The 13411-nt window shown below is 41.5% G+C and overlaps 1 protein-coding gene across 4 annotated transcripts; it reads right to left on the bottom strand.

The window, feature by feature from the left end:
- Positions 1–1413: 1413 nt before the first annotated feature.
- On the bottom strand, positions 1414–12627 carry ccdc61 (coiled-coil domain containing 61). Of its 4 annotated transcripts, none has more exons than XM_017493474.3 (14): positions 12399–12627; positions 12101–12223; positions 10492–10665; positions 10322–10404; positions 9334–9494; positions 8685–8837; positions 8352–8553; positions 7870–7952; positions 7554–7777; positions 5939–6017; positions 5617–5823; positions 5499–5532; positions 5351–5411; positions 1414–4630 (listed from the first exon to the last, which is right to left on the bottom strand). In XM_017493474.3, the coding sequence occupies exons 3-14, from the start codon at positions 10637–10639 to the stop codon at positions 4536–4538; spliced, it is 1530 nt and encodes a 509-aa protein (XP_017348963.1). In that variant the 5' UTR covers positions 10640–10665; positions 12101–12223; positions 12399–12627; the 3' UTR covers positions 1414–4535. The 4 variants fall into 4 exon arrangements, with proteins under 4 accessions (XP_017348963.1, XP_017348964.1, XP_017348962.1 ...); XM_017493475.3 differs by having other exon boundaries at positions 12101–12194; XM_017493473.3 differs by lacking the exon at positions 12101–12223.
- Positions 12628–13411: the final 784 nt, after the last annotated feature.

The following is a 13411-nucleotide window of genomic DNA, read 5'->3' as shown; positions in this document are numbered from 1 at the left end:
AATACACGACTAGTTTCTATCATCTTCAAATCATTGTTAACTTAAATTATGTTTTGTTTTTTTAAGTCTTAATGTAAATAAAGTTCAAAAGGTGTATGTAAATAGGTTAGTTCAGTGGTTTTCAAAGTGGGGGCCGCCAGGGGGCGGGCCTCAACAATTTGGTGTGAAAAGTAAATTCTCACTCTCAGACAAACAAACACACACAAAATCAATTCCTAATGTAATGTAATGTAAAGATGTAAGATGTAATTATTAATAATAAAAAAAAGAGGATATATATATTCAGAAGTCTATATTTTTAATGTGTTTTAAGGACATCTTGCAAAAGGGGGGCCTCAGTCAAATGTTAATGCCATTTGGGAGGTCTTGCCCTGGAAAAGTTTGGGAACCACTGGGTTAGTTCATTCATTCATTCATTCATTATTTCATTCCGAGAGCCGTATCTGTCTTTATGCTCTGCTCATATCATGTTCATGTAACCTGGAACGCATGTAGACATTTACACACCTTGTTTACCTGCTCAGATTGAGAGGATGTTAGTGTTTCAGTTTCAACCCATTTACTGGTGTAAAAATCAAATCAAATCAAATCAGGGTGGTTTGCACGTTAGCATGTTCGCCTCACACTTCCAGGGTTGAGGGTTCGATTCCCGTCGCTGCCCCGTGTGTGCGGAGTTTGCATGTTCTCCCCTGCTGCAGGGGTTTCCTCTGGGTGCTCCGGTTTTCTCCAACCAGTCCGAAGACATGTGTGGTAGGCTGATTGGTATGCCCAAAGTGTCCATGGTGTGTGATTGTGCCCTGCCATGGATGGGCACCCCATTCTGGGTGTACCCCACCTTGTGCCTGGTTCTCCCTTGGATGGGCTCCAGGTTCTCCGTGACCCTGTAGGATAAGTGGTATAGAAGATGGATGGACAGATGGGTGGAAAATCGGCATACATCCATTTTCCTCTCACACTGACAGCGTGAGCTAGCGCTTGGCAGAAATGAGAGCTGTCGAAATACGAGTATTTCCACATATTTTCCTGTAAACCCTATCTGACTGGTCTTGTATGCAAGCCTTAAGCGGCCATGCGTAACTTTTTTCCTTTTATCATGATATCAACATACCAAAAGTTGTTTTCTCGTGATTGCGACTGACTGTGTATTCGATATAATGTTGATCTTATTGTTCTGGAGGCAGAAAAAGCTTAACGCAATCCCGTAGCATCATGGATGAACAGATTCATTTTTACTTTGATCAGAGACTCACTCAAGCTAGAATAGCTCTGTATCTATCAGTGATTGACGACTTCCACATTAGTGCCAGACGCTTGAGAAGGGGGACACCCGTCCCTCTTAATGCGGTGGTAAAGTCCATCTCTACAGCAGGCAATTATTAAATAAACTCAGCAAAAAAAGAGAGAAATGTCCTCTCACAGGCAACTACTTTTATTTCCAGCAAATTTCTTAAAATGTGTAAATATTCGTATTAACATAAAAAGATTCACAGACATTTGAAGAACAGAGATGGAATAACGAGTGGCTGAGGTGGGGGGGGATTGGGGACTTAATTTGTTTTAATGAAACAGTCATTTGATCATAAATGCTTGTGGACGGTAGATAGATTAGACAAATAGATGATTTGATAGGTAACCATATAGAACGATAGATAAGCAGAGGATAATTATGTAATGACACTGCAGATATACCAAAACTGTTTCTTTTTCAATTAAAGATACAAAATGACAACACTGCCATCTTATTTTACTGACATTTAAATACATAATGACAAACATCACCAAATGGAAAATTATTTGGTGCTAAAGAAAAAATCTTCAGGATTACACCCCTGGTGATGAGACCGGAGAACCCAGTGGAAACTCACACAGACACAAGGAGAACACTTACAGAAACTCCACACAGACAGTCACCCAAGTTCAGGATCAAACCGAGCAACGAGTTGGCAACACCAACGATTGCCATAACGAAGTTAGTATTGATTTATAATCAGGTCTCTCTAAACATGAATAATTTATTTTATTATTAAATCATTTCTTAAATTCCTTCAGGGAAATTAAGTATTTTAAGAAACAGGTGGTGCTGAAAATCTCACTGGCAGAACTGACCGGCCAGTACTATTGAATCACTAAATATGAGAGCCAGTAATATTGTAATATGCAAATGTATTTTGGAGGAGGGAGGTAGAGTTGGAGCATGTCCCATCCATTCACTTATCCTACACAGGGTTGCAGGGAGCCTGGAGCTTATCCCAGGAAACACAAAGCGGACGGAACACTGGACTCCACCAATCGCAGGGCACGGGGCGGAGGCAGGAATCAAACCCCTAGCCACGGCGGTGCGAGGCAAACATGCTAACCACTAAGCCCGTGCTTCGGGGGGTTCCTCCCGGTACTCCGGGTTTCTCCCCCAGTCCAAAGACATGCGTTGTAGGCTGATTGGCATCTCTAAATTGTCTGTAGTGTGTGAATGTGTGTGCGAATGCCCTGCGATGGCTTGGCACCCCGTCCGAGGTTGTGCCTCCTTGTGCCCCAAATCCCCTGTGATAGACTTCCCGCAAACCTGTGTAGTATAAATGGTACAGAAAATGGATGGATATAAGCACACACAGTATGCGTATTCTTATTATACCTCAACCCTTTCAAATCCTATTGTATTTTAGATGGTAACGCAACAAACGACAAGGGCAATGTAACTGCATTCGCTAAACATCCCTGCTTCTAATATCAAAATCTTTTCACACTCCAGCCTGTCCTTTTTTTCGAGCATGTTATTTAAACCCGTAGATTTATCCAGAATGATGTCGCGTACGTTGGAGGGTGAAGGGCACGGCAGATGTTGCGCCAGATGGATGAGCCGCGTTCACACAGCACTTCTCATTAACAGATGTGGGCCAGCTGTGACTGGCTACAGCAAACCGCAACGCTTTCACCGAATCCTTCATGCAGTTTCAGCACTTTAAACTTACCAATCCTGCATCGTCACTCTTTACAGAGTGCTCCTCCATTCTGGCTTCTGATTGGTCAGGACGTGTTGATGAATTTTCTAGAACAGCAATTCTGACAGTTGTGCAGCTATAAATCACAGGTTGAAACTAATGTGCTCATTCTAGGAGTTTTATTCGTTACACCCGAGAGCCTCTAAATAACAGATTTGTGAAATATGAAATTCGAAACATTTTGAATTAATAAATAAACGATGGCTTATTACATAATTGTTAGTGAAATACAGATCGTATTAAGTGGAGCATACAGGTCACCATATAGTGTTTCATCATTATGGAAATCGAGTAATTAGCAGCCCAGAATAAAATAATAAGAACTACATACTATATTTCTCCTTTGAAGGAACAGTTCAGCCAAAAATGAAACCCATTTCGTGGTTTCATCAAACCGACAATCAATCAAGTTCACTCGTCTAAAACTTCTGCTACTATAGTTTTGGAATGGAGCTTCAAGGTTAATGTTGTTCACAAACAATGGAAGTGCATAGCTACCAGTTCAGCATCGTGTATTGAAACTACCGCTTGTCTAATCCATCATGCATTGTTGGAGTCGGTCAGTGGGGTTCAGTGCTTTCTGACACTGGATGACACACAGAGGTCTATAAACATGCACAAAAAAATGGCAGAGGTGAAAACAGTCAATCTTCTAACAATCACTTTCTCTCTCTCAGCACTCTACATAACAGCGTCAGACTCTGGTAGGAGACATGGCCCTAGTAAAGGTTAAACTGTATTCTAGAAGCGATTCGGGTGATAACGTAGTTCAAGGTGGATTGAATATATATCCATTGAGGTATTTTTGTGTGATTTCATGAAATTTTTTGTACAAATGGTATAACTGACCCTAGCAATGTCGTTAGAGGTGAGTGTGATTTGAACGCTAAACAGGAAGCTCTAAGACTCCATTACTTGTTAGCAATATTTGCCTTGTAGTACCAGTAGTCCTAAAGCAAACTCAATACATCAAGCATGCTTTGGCTAATCAGTCATATCTGGCATAAAGGGAGAACATCTTGTAAACTTTTCTGACACCTTTGCATACGTGTGCTAATGTTTAAAGGCAAACGTGGAAAGGTTTTATATGTAAATGAGCAGATCTCAATTAAATCAACCCAAAATCCCATCACGTGTCGCCACCACAAAGGGACATAAGTTGAGAAAATGGGTTAAAGGTATAGGCAAAGAAAGACAAAAGTAAAAAATTTTGTAGAAAAACGTCATAAAACATGTACAAATTGGTTAAAAGAGTACATACGAATATCCTAATTCTCTCACACACACACACACACACACACACACACACACACACACACCGTGTACAACCAGTCGCACAGACCCTACGAGTCCTTCAAGTCAAGCAACAGTCAATTTGGGGGAAAATAAAAATCTCATGTTTTCAGAGTTTAAAGATGTTTAACCACAATCGCATACATCATCTTGAGATAAAAGAAATACTTGTCCATCCTGATGAATGTCACCACCAGATAAATAAAATAAAACCAATGTGCAATAAAACCCTAACGGATCAAATCACTAGCGTCCCGTGTCCAGGTCTCTCATGTACTCCTGCAGGGCCTGGAGGCGAGCGTCGATCTCAGACAGGTCTGCTCCGGTATCCACAGAACTCTCTGACATGGAGACAAAAAATAAATAAAAAAAATTAAATAAAATGTAATTACTGACCACCACCATGCAGGTCAAATTATTAATACATTAGGTCATATTATAAAATTACAATGACGCTGTCAGATTTATGAATCCATCACGAACGTGAAAGAAGCAGGATTTGCAGCAAGGTTACCATGGCAACCTGTTTCTCATTGATTTCTTTTCTACTTTCTTCCACACTCAACCCCCGAGACACATTTCAAAAGCTGTAGCAGAGCACAAAACACGGTCAGACCACATCATTCCTTCACCCACATGGGATTTCATGATCGCTCGTGATTGGTGGAAAGTACACAGCTCAGGTGCCTTCGGTTCACTGTATGTTTGTCATGAAGAAGTTGAAATTAAAGCAGTTTTAGTTCAACCTTAGAACTAGTTTAGGAAGCTTGTCCAGGCATTATATGATACCAAATTTAAACTTCGCACTGAAATTGTGAAGAGCTCGACTCACTTGCATTTCACATCCAAAATAACACCAGAGAGTTCATTGTATATCCTTTGAGCCTGAAATTTAGTTTCGGATTTGAGATCACCTTTACAGCCTTGGTTAGAATCTCATCCCTTATTCACACCTGACAATATTTGAATTCATGATAACATTCGATTTCTGATTTTTTACATTTAGATACATTTCCATATCCGTATCTTCTTTCTCAAACAGATACGGTTGTTGTGCTTACCTCTCCCTCTTTTGGTTGGAGTGCTACACATTGGCTTTTTGCTCACGTGTCTTCCTCTTATCTATGGACAAGAAATATTTCATTTCAGGGGAAGCACAGATAGAACTGATGTTCACCTTAAAAACCAAATAAAAACAGAGTTACTCACCGTAGCTGGACCATTATACGCCGGTTTTCTTCCTCTGTTTAAAAGAAAGATTATTCAAAATCCCCAAAAATACAGATTTCATTCATCGGTGAAATTTGAATGTGTTGGTTTTACTGACTTGCTATTCAAAGGCTTAGCAAGATCCTCAAACTCAGCCAGTGAGCTTTCAGAAGAGTGACGACTCCTCCTGCTCTCCACAGATGTGCTCCTGCCCCGGCCGGCACTCCCCCGTCTGATCAGCTGAGGAGCGTGCTCTCTGGACCGTGAACGACCGCGTTCGTTCAGAGCCGGCGATGCCAACGTGTCCCTTCTGACTTTCCTTTGGCTAATGAAGACAAAAATCCAATTTAAAACAAAACAAACCAATAATACAAAAAAAAAGACTTAAAACCAAATGCATAAACACAGGGATGACCAACACAGAAGGAAAGCAGCCTCACTTCTTGAGTTCGGTCTCTTTTTGGCGTCGTTGTCGCTCTTGAACGTAAGCTGTTGGGTCAAATCGTGGCCCTCGAGATCCTGAAGTAAAAGATTAAAAAAAATTCATAGAATCAAATCCCCACAGTGACGAGTCTATCGGTTTCTTTTTGCTCGCTAATCTTAAATATTCATATAATATCTTTTCACAGGCACGGACAAATCAAATTGCAGATGAAGCAGGTTCAACAACCTATATACAGTTATGTGAAAAAATAAGTACACCCCATGGGCATTGTTGGCTTTTTTGACACACTTGGACAAGCAAACATTTGATCATCTTTGAAACAGTGCCTATCAATAAAGTTGCTAAACTTGAACAAAACCATGAAAAAGGAAAATTTGCTTTTTCAATCATTTATTCAACAGAAATATCAATAAATGTGATATTCTTCTGTGGAAAAAGTAAGTTCATGCTTGGCCTCAGAAGCTAGCTCTGAGTCTTCTCCTATAATGCCTGATGAGGTTGGAGAATACATGGTGAGGGACCCGAGACCCTTCCTCAATACAGAATCTCTCCAGATCCGTCACATTTCAGGGTCCACACTGGTGGACTCTCTTCTTCAGTTTACCTCACAGGTTTTCTATGGGGTTCGGGTCAGGGGACTGGGATGGCCATGGTAGGACCTTGATTTTGTGGTCAGTAAACCATTTTTGTGTTGATTTTGATGTTTATGTTTTGGATCATCGTCCTGCTGGAAGATCCAACTACGGCCCATTTGAAGCTTTCTGGAAGACGCAGTCAGGTTTTCATTTAAAATCTGTTGATATTTGATAGAGTCCATGATGCCGTGTATCCTAAAAAAATGTCCAGGTCCTCTGGCTGAAAAACAGCCCCAAAACATTAAAGATCCTCCACCATATTTAACCATGGACATGAGGTACTTTTCCATATGGCTACCTCTCTGTGTGCACCGAAAGCACCTCTGGTGTTTATTACCAAAAAGCTCTATTTTGGTTTCATCTGACCATAGACCCCGATCCCATTTGAAGTTCCAGTAGTGTCTGGAAAACTGAAGACGCTCGAGTTTGTTTTTGGATGAGAGTAGAGTTTTTTTTCCTGAAACCCTTCCAAACAACATGTGGTGATGTAGGTGACTTCGGATTGTAGTTTTGGAGACTTTCTGACCCCAAGACACAACTAACTTCCGCAATTCTCTAGTTGTGAACCTTGGAGATTTTTTGGCCACTCGAACAGTCCTCTTCACAGTGCGTTGAGACGATATAGACACACGTCCTCTTCCAGGTTGAGTCATAACAGTTCCAGTTGACTGGAACTTCTTAATTATTGCCCTGATGGTGGAAATGGGCATTTTCAATGCTTGTGCTATTTTCTTATAGACACTTCCTATTTTGTGAAGCTCAACAACCTTTTGCCGCACATCACATCTACATTCCTTGGTCTTACCCATTGTTATGAATGACTAAGGGAATTTGGCCTATGTATTATGTATGTGTATTAAATGCAATGTGCTAGAGAAGTACAGAGACAAATAGACAGAGCAAAATAGACATCATCAGTTCAGAATGCAAGAAAACATGCATACTGATATACTACAAGATGTATAAAACACATGCCTGTTGGAGAAGGTGAAGGCCTTGAGAAGTGGTTGCGTGCGCCTGAAGAACCCGACCTTCTCCCTCTCTCTTCTGACCTCCTGCTGCGATCCTCTGCTCTCTCTCTGGACCCTGAGCGAGCCCTCAACCCTGCTCTGGATAAACCGCGTTCCCTCGAGGCCGACCGTGGAAAATCCGCCTCACCCCTGGACCCACTCAGGCCGGACAGAACCGGTGTAATCCGCCTACAAGTGTAAGGTAGTAAAGGCTCGAACACTGGCACACAGGATCAGGTAGAGGTACGATTACAGAGATTAGACAGTTACACAGCACTTACCCCCGACGCAACACGGCTAACTCTGTGGTCAGACTCTTCACACGTATTCGTAGAGCTCGCTCCGAGGCCCTCAGTTCCTCCAACTAGGAAGGCGATGGAATTATTATTATTACTAAAGTCTCTACAATACGATCAGTTATTTTATAATTGTAAAAAAAAAAGTGGGATGGTGAGCTAGCTGTGCAGTAAAAACACATATGTACCAGTCAGTTATCCTGGCAGCCTAATAGTGTAACATTATCCACATTACACCTTATATTATAATTCCGGATCGTCGTCCTTACAAAATACGTTTATTAAAATGTCCTATTTTTATTTCGAGAATCAGGATACGTCTCATGTATTGAAGCTTTAGTGTATCGTTTCATGTCTATAATGAATCTATAATTAACACTGAACAAAACTGCACCTCCAAGCATTCGGACAGAATAACACTCGATGCTGTCACTTGCTAGCGCGAACATAAGGTTACAAAGACTCGCCTGCTCCATTAGATGGCGCTGTTCTTGACCCCGCTTGCTTGCGGAGCGTTGGCTTTTTGCTCTCTCTCTTAAAAGCTGCTCCTCTAGACGGTGCACCGCTTCCCTGAGCCCCCGAGTCCCTGAAGTGGAGCCAGTCCCAGCCGCCCGCAGTCGCTCCAGAGCTTCGGCCAGCGCGTCCTTCTCCTCTCTGACCACAACCAACCTGACGCAGTACAGTAAATTTCAGCACATGCAGTCAGAAAAATATAACCAGTCGTTAATGAAGCAGATGTGCTGGCGTCTTCTGATCTATTTCACTTTCTAGATGGTTGGAAGACAGAAAACAGAACTGACTCGGCACGCAGTCGGCGGGTCTCTTGGTCCGATACCGCACGGTCTCCTCTCATCCTCATGGCATTTAGTTCAGCCCTTAGAGCCCTGATCTCTCTCTGGAGGGTTGCAGGATCAGGCTTACCAACATACGGCAGTGGCAAAGGGTAGTGGATCCTAGTGAAAGCACAAGAATGGCATTTAAAATAATCGAGCTGGGTGTTCAATGTTTGTCGCTTTAGATTTGCACTAAAAAAAATCTCTCCCAGTAATTTTTTCGGTAATAACCCGCCTCGAACCGCATCCAGCCCATTCAGTGTCAGCCAGATGTTTTGTTGATGTGGTTTAGGATGCAGTGGGACTTTAACACGTTTAACACGTTACGCAAAGTTACAAAGGCAGCCGTATGGCACTTTCTCCCTTACAGCAATTCGCTATCATTCTGCATCTTAGGCCCTGCCTCTCGAAGTCTGAAGGTATAATTACAGCAGAATGATGGAAGAGATGTGGAGAATACTGTCTAATAGTAAGACTAAAGAGCTTCATTTACATTTACGCAGGTATGCACGGAAAGGATTCCGTTAGACATAACAGTCTCGCAGCTTCAGACACCAAACAGATGTTCAGTGGGAAACTGTGTGTTCACTGAACTGTTCATGTAAACTGTACTGACCTATCAAATTCCACAGTGTAGATGAGGATGAGGTAGCGTTTAGCGCTGAGAGCGGGGGACTGCTGCTGGGCACGAGGCCTCCCCACCACACCCGCCTTCCTGTTCCGCAAAAGCTCCAGGTCCGAGTAGGTCAGCAGATCAAGCGTTACCGACTCACTAGACTGGGTGTTTACAAGACAAACAGCAACATCGAATAAAGCTTACTAAACAAGGTGTTACAGTAACAGCATATGCTGTAATCAATAATGGGGTTTTATAATGAAGTGGTACTATTCCACGACTAAGTTAATTATTTTCCATGTCCCCAAGCGTTTTATTCTTCTTATACCACAGCAATTACAATGTTCATGTTAATTACTGAATGGATCATATCTTTTTTTTAAAATCCATTTATAGTTACATTTAATGTTGAAGGATGTAGGCAAAACAAATGAGTTTCTGATATCACTGACATTACAGGTTCCTGCACACACAACCCCCCCCCCCCCTTTTTTTAAGTGAATTAGAGAAAAAAAATTTAAATAAACACAGCTCGTCATGTTATAGAGAAACCACAAAGCGTAAACTCCTCTGTCCTGAAGACTTTCCTGTGTCTGAAGCCTGATTGACGCTACAAAACACTGCAGACTCCTTCCAAAACGTTAAATAAACTTCTCCTTACAGGAAACTTCACCATATCAACGAGGATGCATTTTTCTCCATGATATAACAGCGATATTTTTTTAATCTATTTGTTTATGGTGCACGCCATACAGGAAGCCCCTGGAAACTAGTTTTTACTATAGAAAGGATAATGCATAAGAACAAGCGCATTACTATAAACCCGTGACTTCCTTTAATGCCGTAAAATGTCCGAGCTGCCGTTAACGAAACTTCGTCACCACCTTCTGAGCAATCAGAATCCAGAATTCAACAGAGCAGATGTGTAATACTTATAAAACAAATGTATCTAATACATAAATAATAATAATAATACTCTGCAAGTTACCTTACTGACTGCAGACTCGAGCATGCTACAGAATATAGGGAACTGTTTAAAGTTTCCAGTTTTGCGCGTGAGGTCTTCGATGTCTGAAACAAAGCAACAAGCGAATCGGGAAAAAAAGTCAAGGCACGACATATTAAGTCCAAACGGTATTGACAGAAGTGCACACTTACAGGCTGGATCGAATTCCCCACTCCACTGGTCTGCCGTCATGACATCTGAAATCTCTACCGTTAGTAAGCGATCTCGCAGTTCCACTTTAATGGCAAATTCAACTCCACGGACGTTCAGTTCTTCTTGGACGACTGTGCCGACTTCCATGATGAATTTAGGGTACTTTCAGTAACCTGGAAAATATTTTAGGTTAAAATGAACAGCGTTTTTTTTTTTTTTTTTTTAAATACACACTTACCAGCTTCTCTATTCAGCCCACCCACCTACTTGGACGACCTTGTAGGTGTACAGTCCAATAGCTTTTCCCCACAAGAATTCTTAGTTGATCACAACAAATTAGAGATGCACAGCATTCAATTAAAAATAAGCTGGTGAACCTGTGATGTATTTCGATTTAGACTGACCTGTATTTATTTCACGTCTCACCGGTGTCATGATCGACAAGGACTAGGGTTGTTGCGGTTAGTCACGTTTCTATGTTTACCTCAAAATACTGATTCTATTCTTGCTCCAGTCGATCTCATCCCTTATGTGTATCCCTGGCGATGACGCCCCAAAAATGTCTGACTCTCTCCCCGAAGCAGTGTTGGAAAAGCAGGAAGGCATGCGAGTGTCATAGGAAGCCTGATGATGGCACATGAGGTGGTTTCGGTAGTACACAGGGGTCAGCATGGGCAGTCTGAACGTTCTGCGGCTACGAAGCCCGATACGCAGCAAACTGCGGCGCACTGTGTGTCCTGACTCCTTTCCATCAGAGCCAGCATGAACTATTTAAGCAATTGGTGCTGCAGTAGCTCTTCCGTGGGATCGGACCAGACGGGCGAGCCTTCTCTCCCCACACGCATCAACGAGCCTGTCGGTGGTCCATCCTTGGACCACTTTTAGTAGGTATTAACCACTGCGTATCGCCAACACCCCACAAGACCTGCCGTTTTGGACGACCCAGTCGTCTAGCCATCACAATTTGGTCCGTAGACCTTAAAGTCCCTCAGAGCCTTACACTTGCCCATTTTTTCTGCTTCCAACACATCAACTTCGAGACCTGACTGTTCACTTGCTGCCTAAAATCCCACCACCTGACCGGTAGGAAGCCCGATGATGGCACACTAGGAAATATTGAGACAAACCAGACCGATCACTTATCGGTCACTCTATGTTGGCTCTAATAAAGTTTTGCGCTTATGGAAAACCTAACCGATTTCCACAACTTCCTGAGCCATAATTTATGATCTTGAAGCTGATCAATCAGAGTTTATTAGTAAGTCCAGGTAGATTGACAAGATATATTAGTAAGTCTTAAGAGATTCATAAATACCTCATTTCTTGTGTAAACGCTCGTACGAACAAGTTATGAATAAACCAGATTGTATCCAGGTTATAACAGACAAGGCCCAATGTTATGAGGATAATATGAGATATTATGAAAAAGATGTTCTCATGGTGTAGACTGGTGCTGAAATAGGTAGCCACAGGTAGGCTTCAGTCAGTAAGTTTACACTTATACAGTGAATTATACTGCAGGTTAACCTGTTTTAAAAAAAAATGCTTTAACAAGTGTAAATACAAAGTAGGTAAGAAAAATAAACTGGCTACATAGTGCTAACTCACCTGGTTGGCTAGTCAAGTGTTTATTAGAGAACACCTTCATTTCCAGCCAAGCTCATGTCCAGGTTTCTCAACTTGCTGTGTACTTTTATTCAAGCTAGCCACTCAAAAATATCAGCAAGACCGCTGTGTTTTCAATCGTTAACATGAATAACGCATTGTTTCTTTATTATTATTATTATTATTATTATTATTCTGACTACAAACACGCATCTAATGTAACTTATGTTAGTAAAGTGCAGTGTATCTACCAAGCTAGCTATTATACCTTGTTAGCCAGCTAAGCTAACAGGCTACATACCCGTTGTGGATGGAGATGTTGTGTTTCCGAGAGTTGACCCGGGTGATTTAGATTTAAGAATCTACATTTAACCGTTTTAACTTACAATTCGGAAACGATTTTTTAAAAATAAGAAACGATTTTTTAAATAAAATAAACAAATCAACACTGTAGTTAAGCCATTTTAAAGCTAGCAAACCTCCATCTAGGGTGTCAGTTAAAACAATTGAAAACAGCGGCACAACAACCGGGAATTTAAAAATCCCGCCCCCGAAAGCACCCATTGGCAAGAGACTTGAAAACTAGGCCTATGATTGGGTTATATTTATGTCAATCAGAGGCGGCACAGCCTTCGTCAACATTCTCGCGAACGCCCTCTACTGCATACCACCGTACTAATTGTAGCACACTATTTAGTATGATAGTATGCGTTATTGCTTTTAGCTGTTAGTGGAGGAGCTACAAAAGGACAGTTAAAATAATCACCACGATTATTTTGAAATAAGTATTGAAATCACGTTAATTTAGCACAAGTGTCATTATATTTGCCTTTATAAATCAACATGAAACTGGTTTTCTTTTCACACTTTCTACCATAAGCTTATCTTCTCTCAAATCTTGACATCTGAATTAGAATGAGACTATTCCTTGTAACATTTACAGATCTTTTAAATGCTCATTATAAACACAATTACACACTCTCACTCACTTTTATTACCAGCTGGTCAGGGTTGTTGTGGATTCCGAGCATATATTGGGAATACTGGGTGAGGCAGGAATACTGTACACCCTGCACTGCAACACCATGCATACACACTGGCATGTTGGAGGAAACTGGAGAACCTGGAGGAAACGAGTGGAGAAAATTCACAGACAGCACACAGACACTAACTCAAATCTCAGGATCAGACCGAGGACTCTGGAGTTGCAGCATTACCCGCTGCATCACAGTGTCACCATTTGTCTTCAATTAGACTCAAATGAATAAATAAATAAATTACTCCTCCATCACAGTATGCAACCAGATAGCAAAT

This window comes from Ictalurus punctatus, chromosome 18 (assembly GCF_001660625.3).
Source record: "Ictalurus punctatus breed USDA103 chromosome 18, Coco_2.0, whole genome shotgun sequence".
Lineage (NCBI taxonomy): Eukaryota > Metazoa > Chordata > Actinopteri > Siluriformes > Ictaluridae > Ictalurus > Ictalurus punctatus.
Note: the sequence above shows the minus strand (reverse complement) of the source record. Positions and strands in the feature narration are given on the sequence as shown.

Excerpts from the sequence above, each read along its gene's own strand:
- ccdc61 (XM_017493474.3), bottom strand. The coding sequence starts at position 10,639 with ATGGAAGTCGGCACAGTCGTCCAAGAAGAACTGAACGTCCGTGGAGTT. Across the intron at positions 10,405-10,491 it reads TGGGGAATTCGATCCAGCCT|ACATCGAAGACCTCACGCGC; the intron begins GTAAGTGTGCAC and ends GCTTTGTTTCAG. Across the intron at positions 9,495-10,321 it reads TCGAGTCTGCAGTCAGTAAG|TCTAGTGAGTCGGTAACGCT; the intron begins GTAACTTGCAGA and ends GTAAACACCCAG.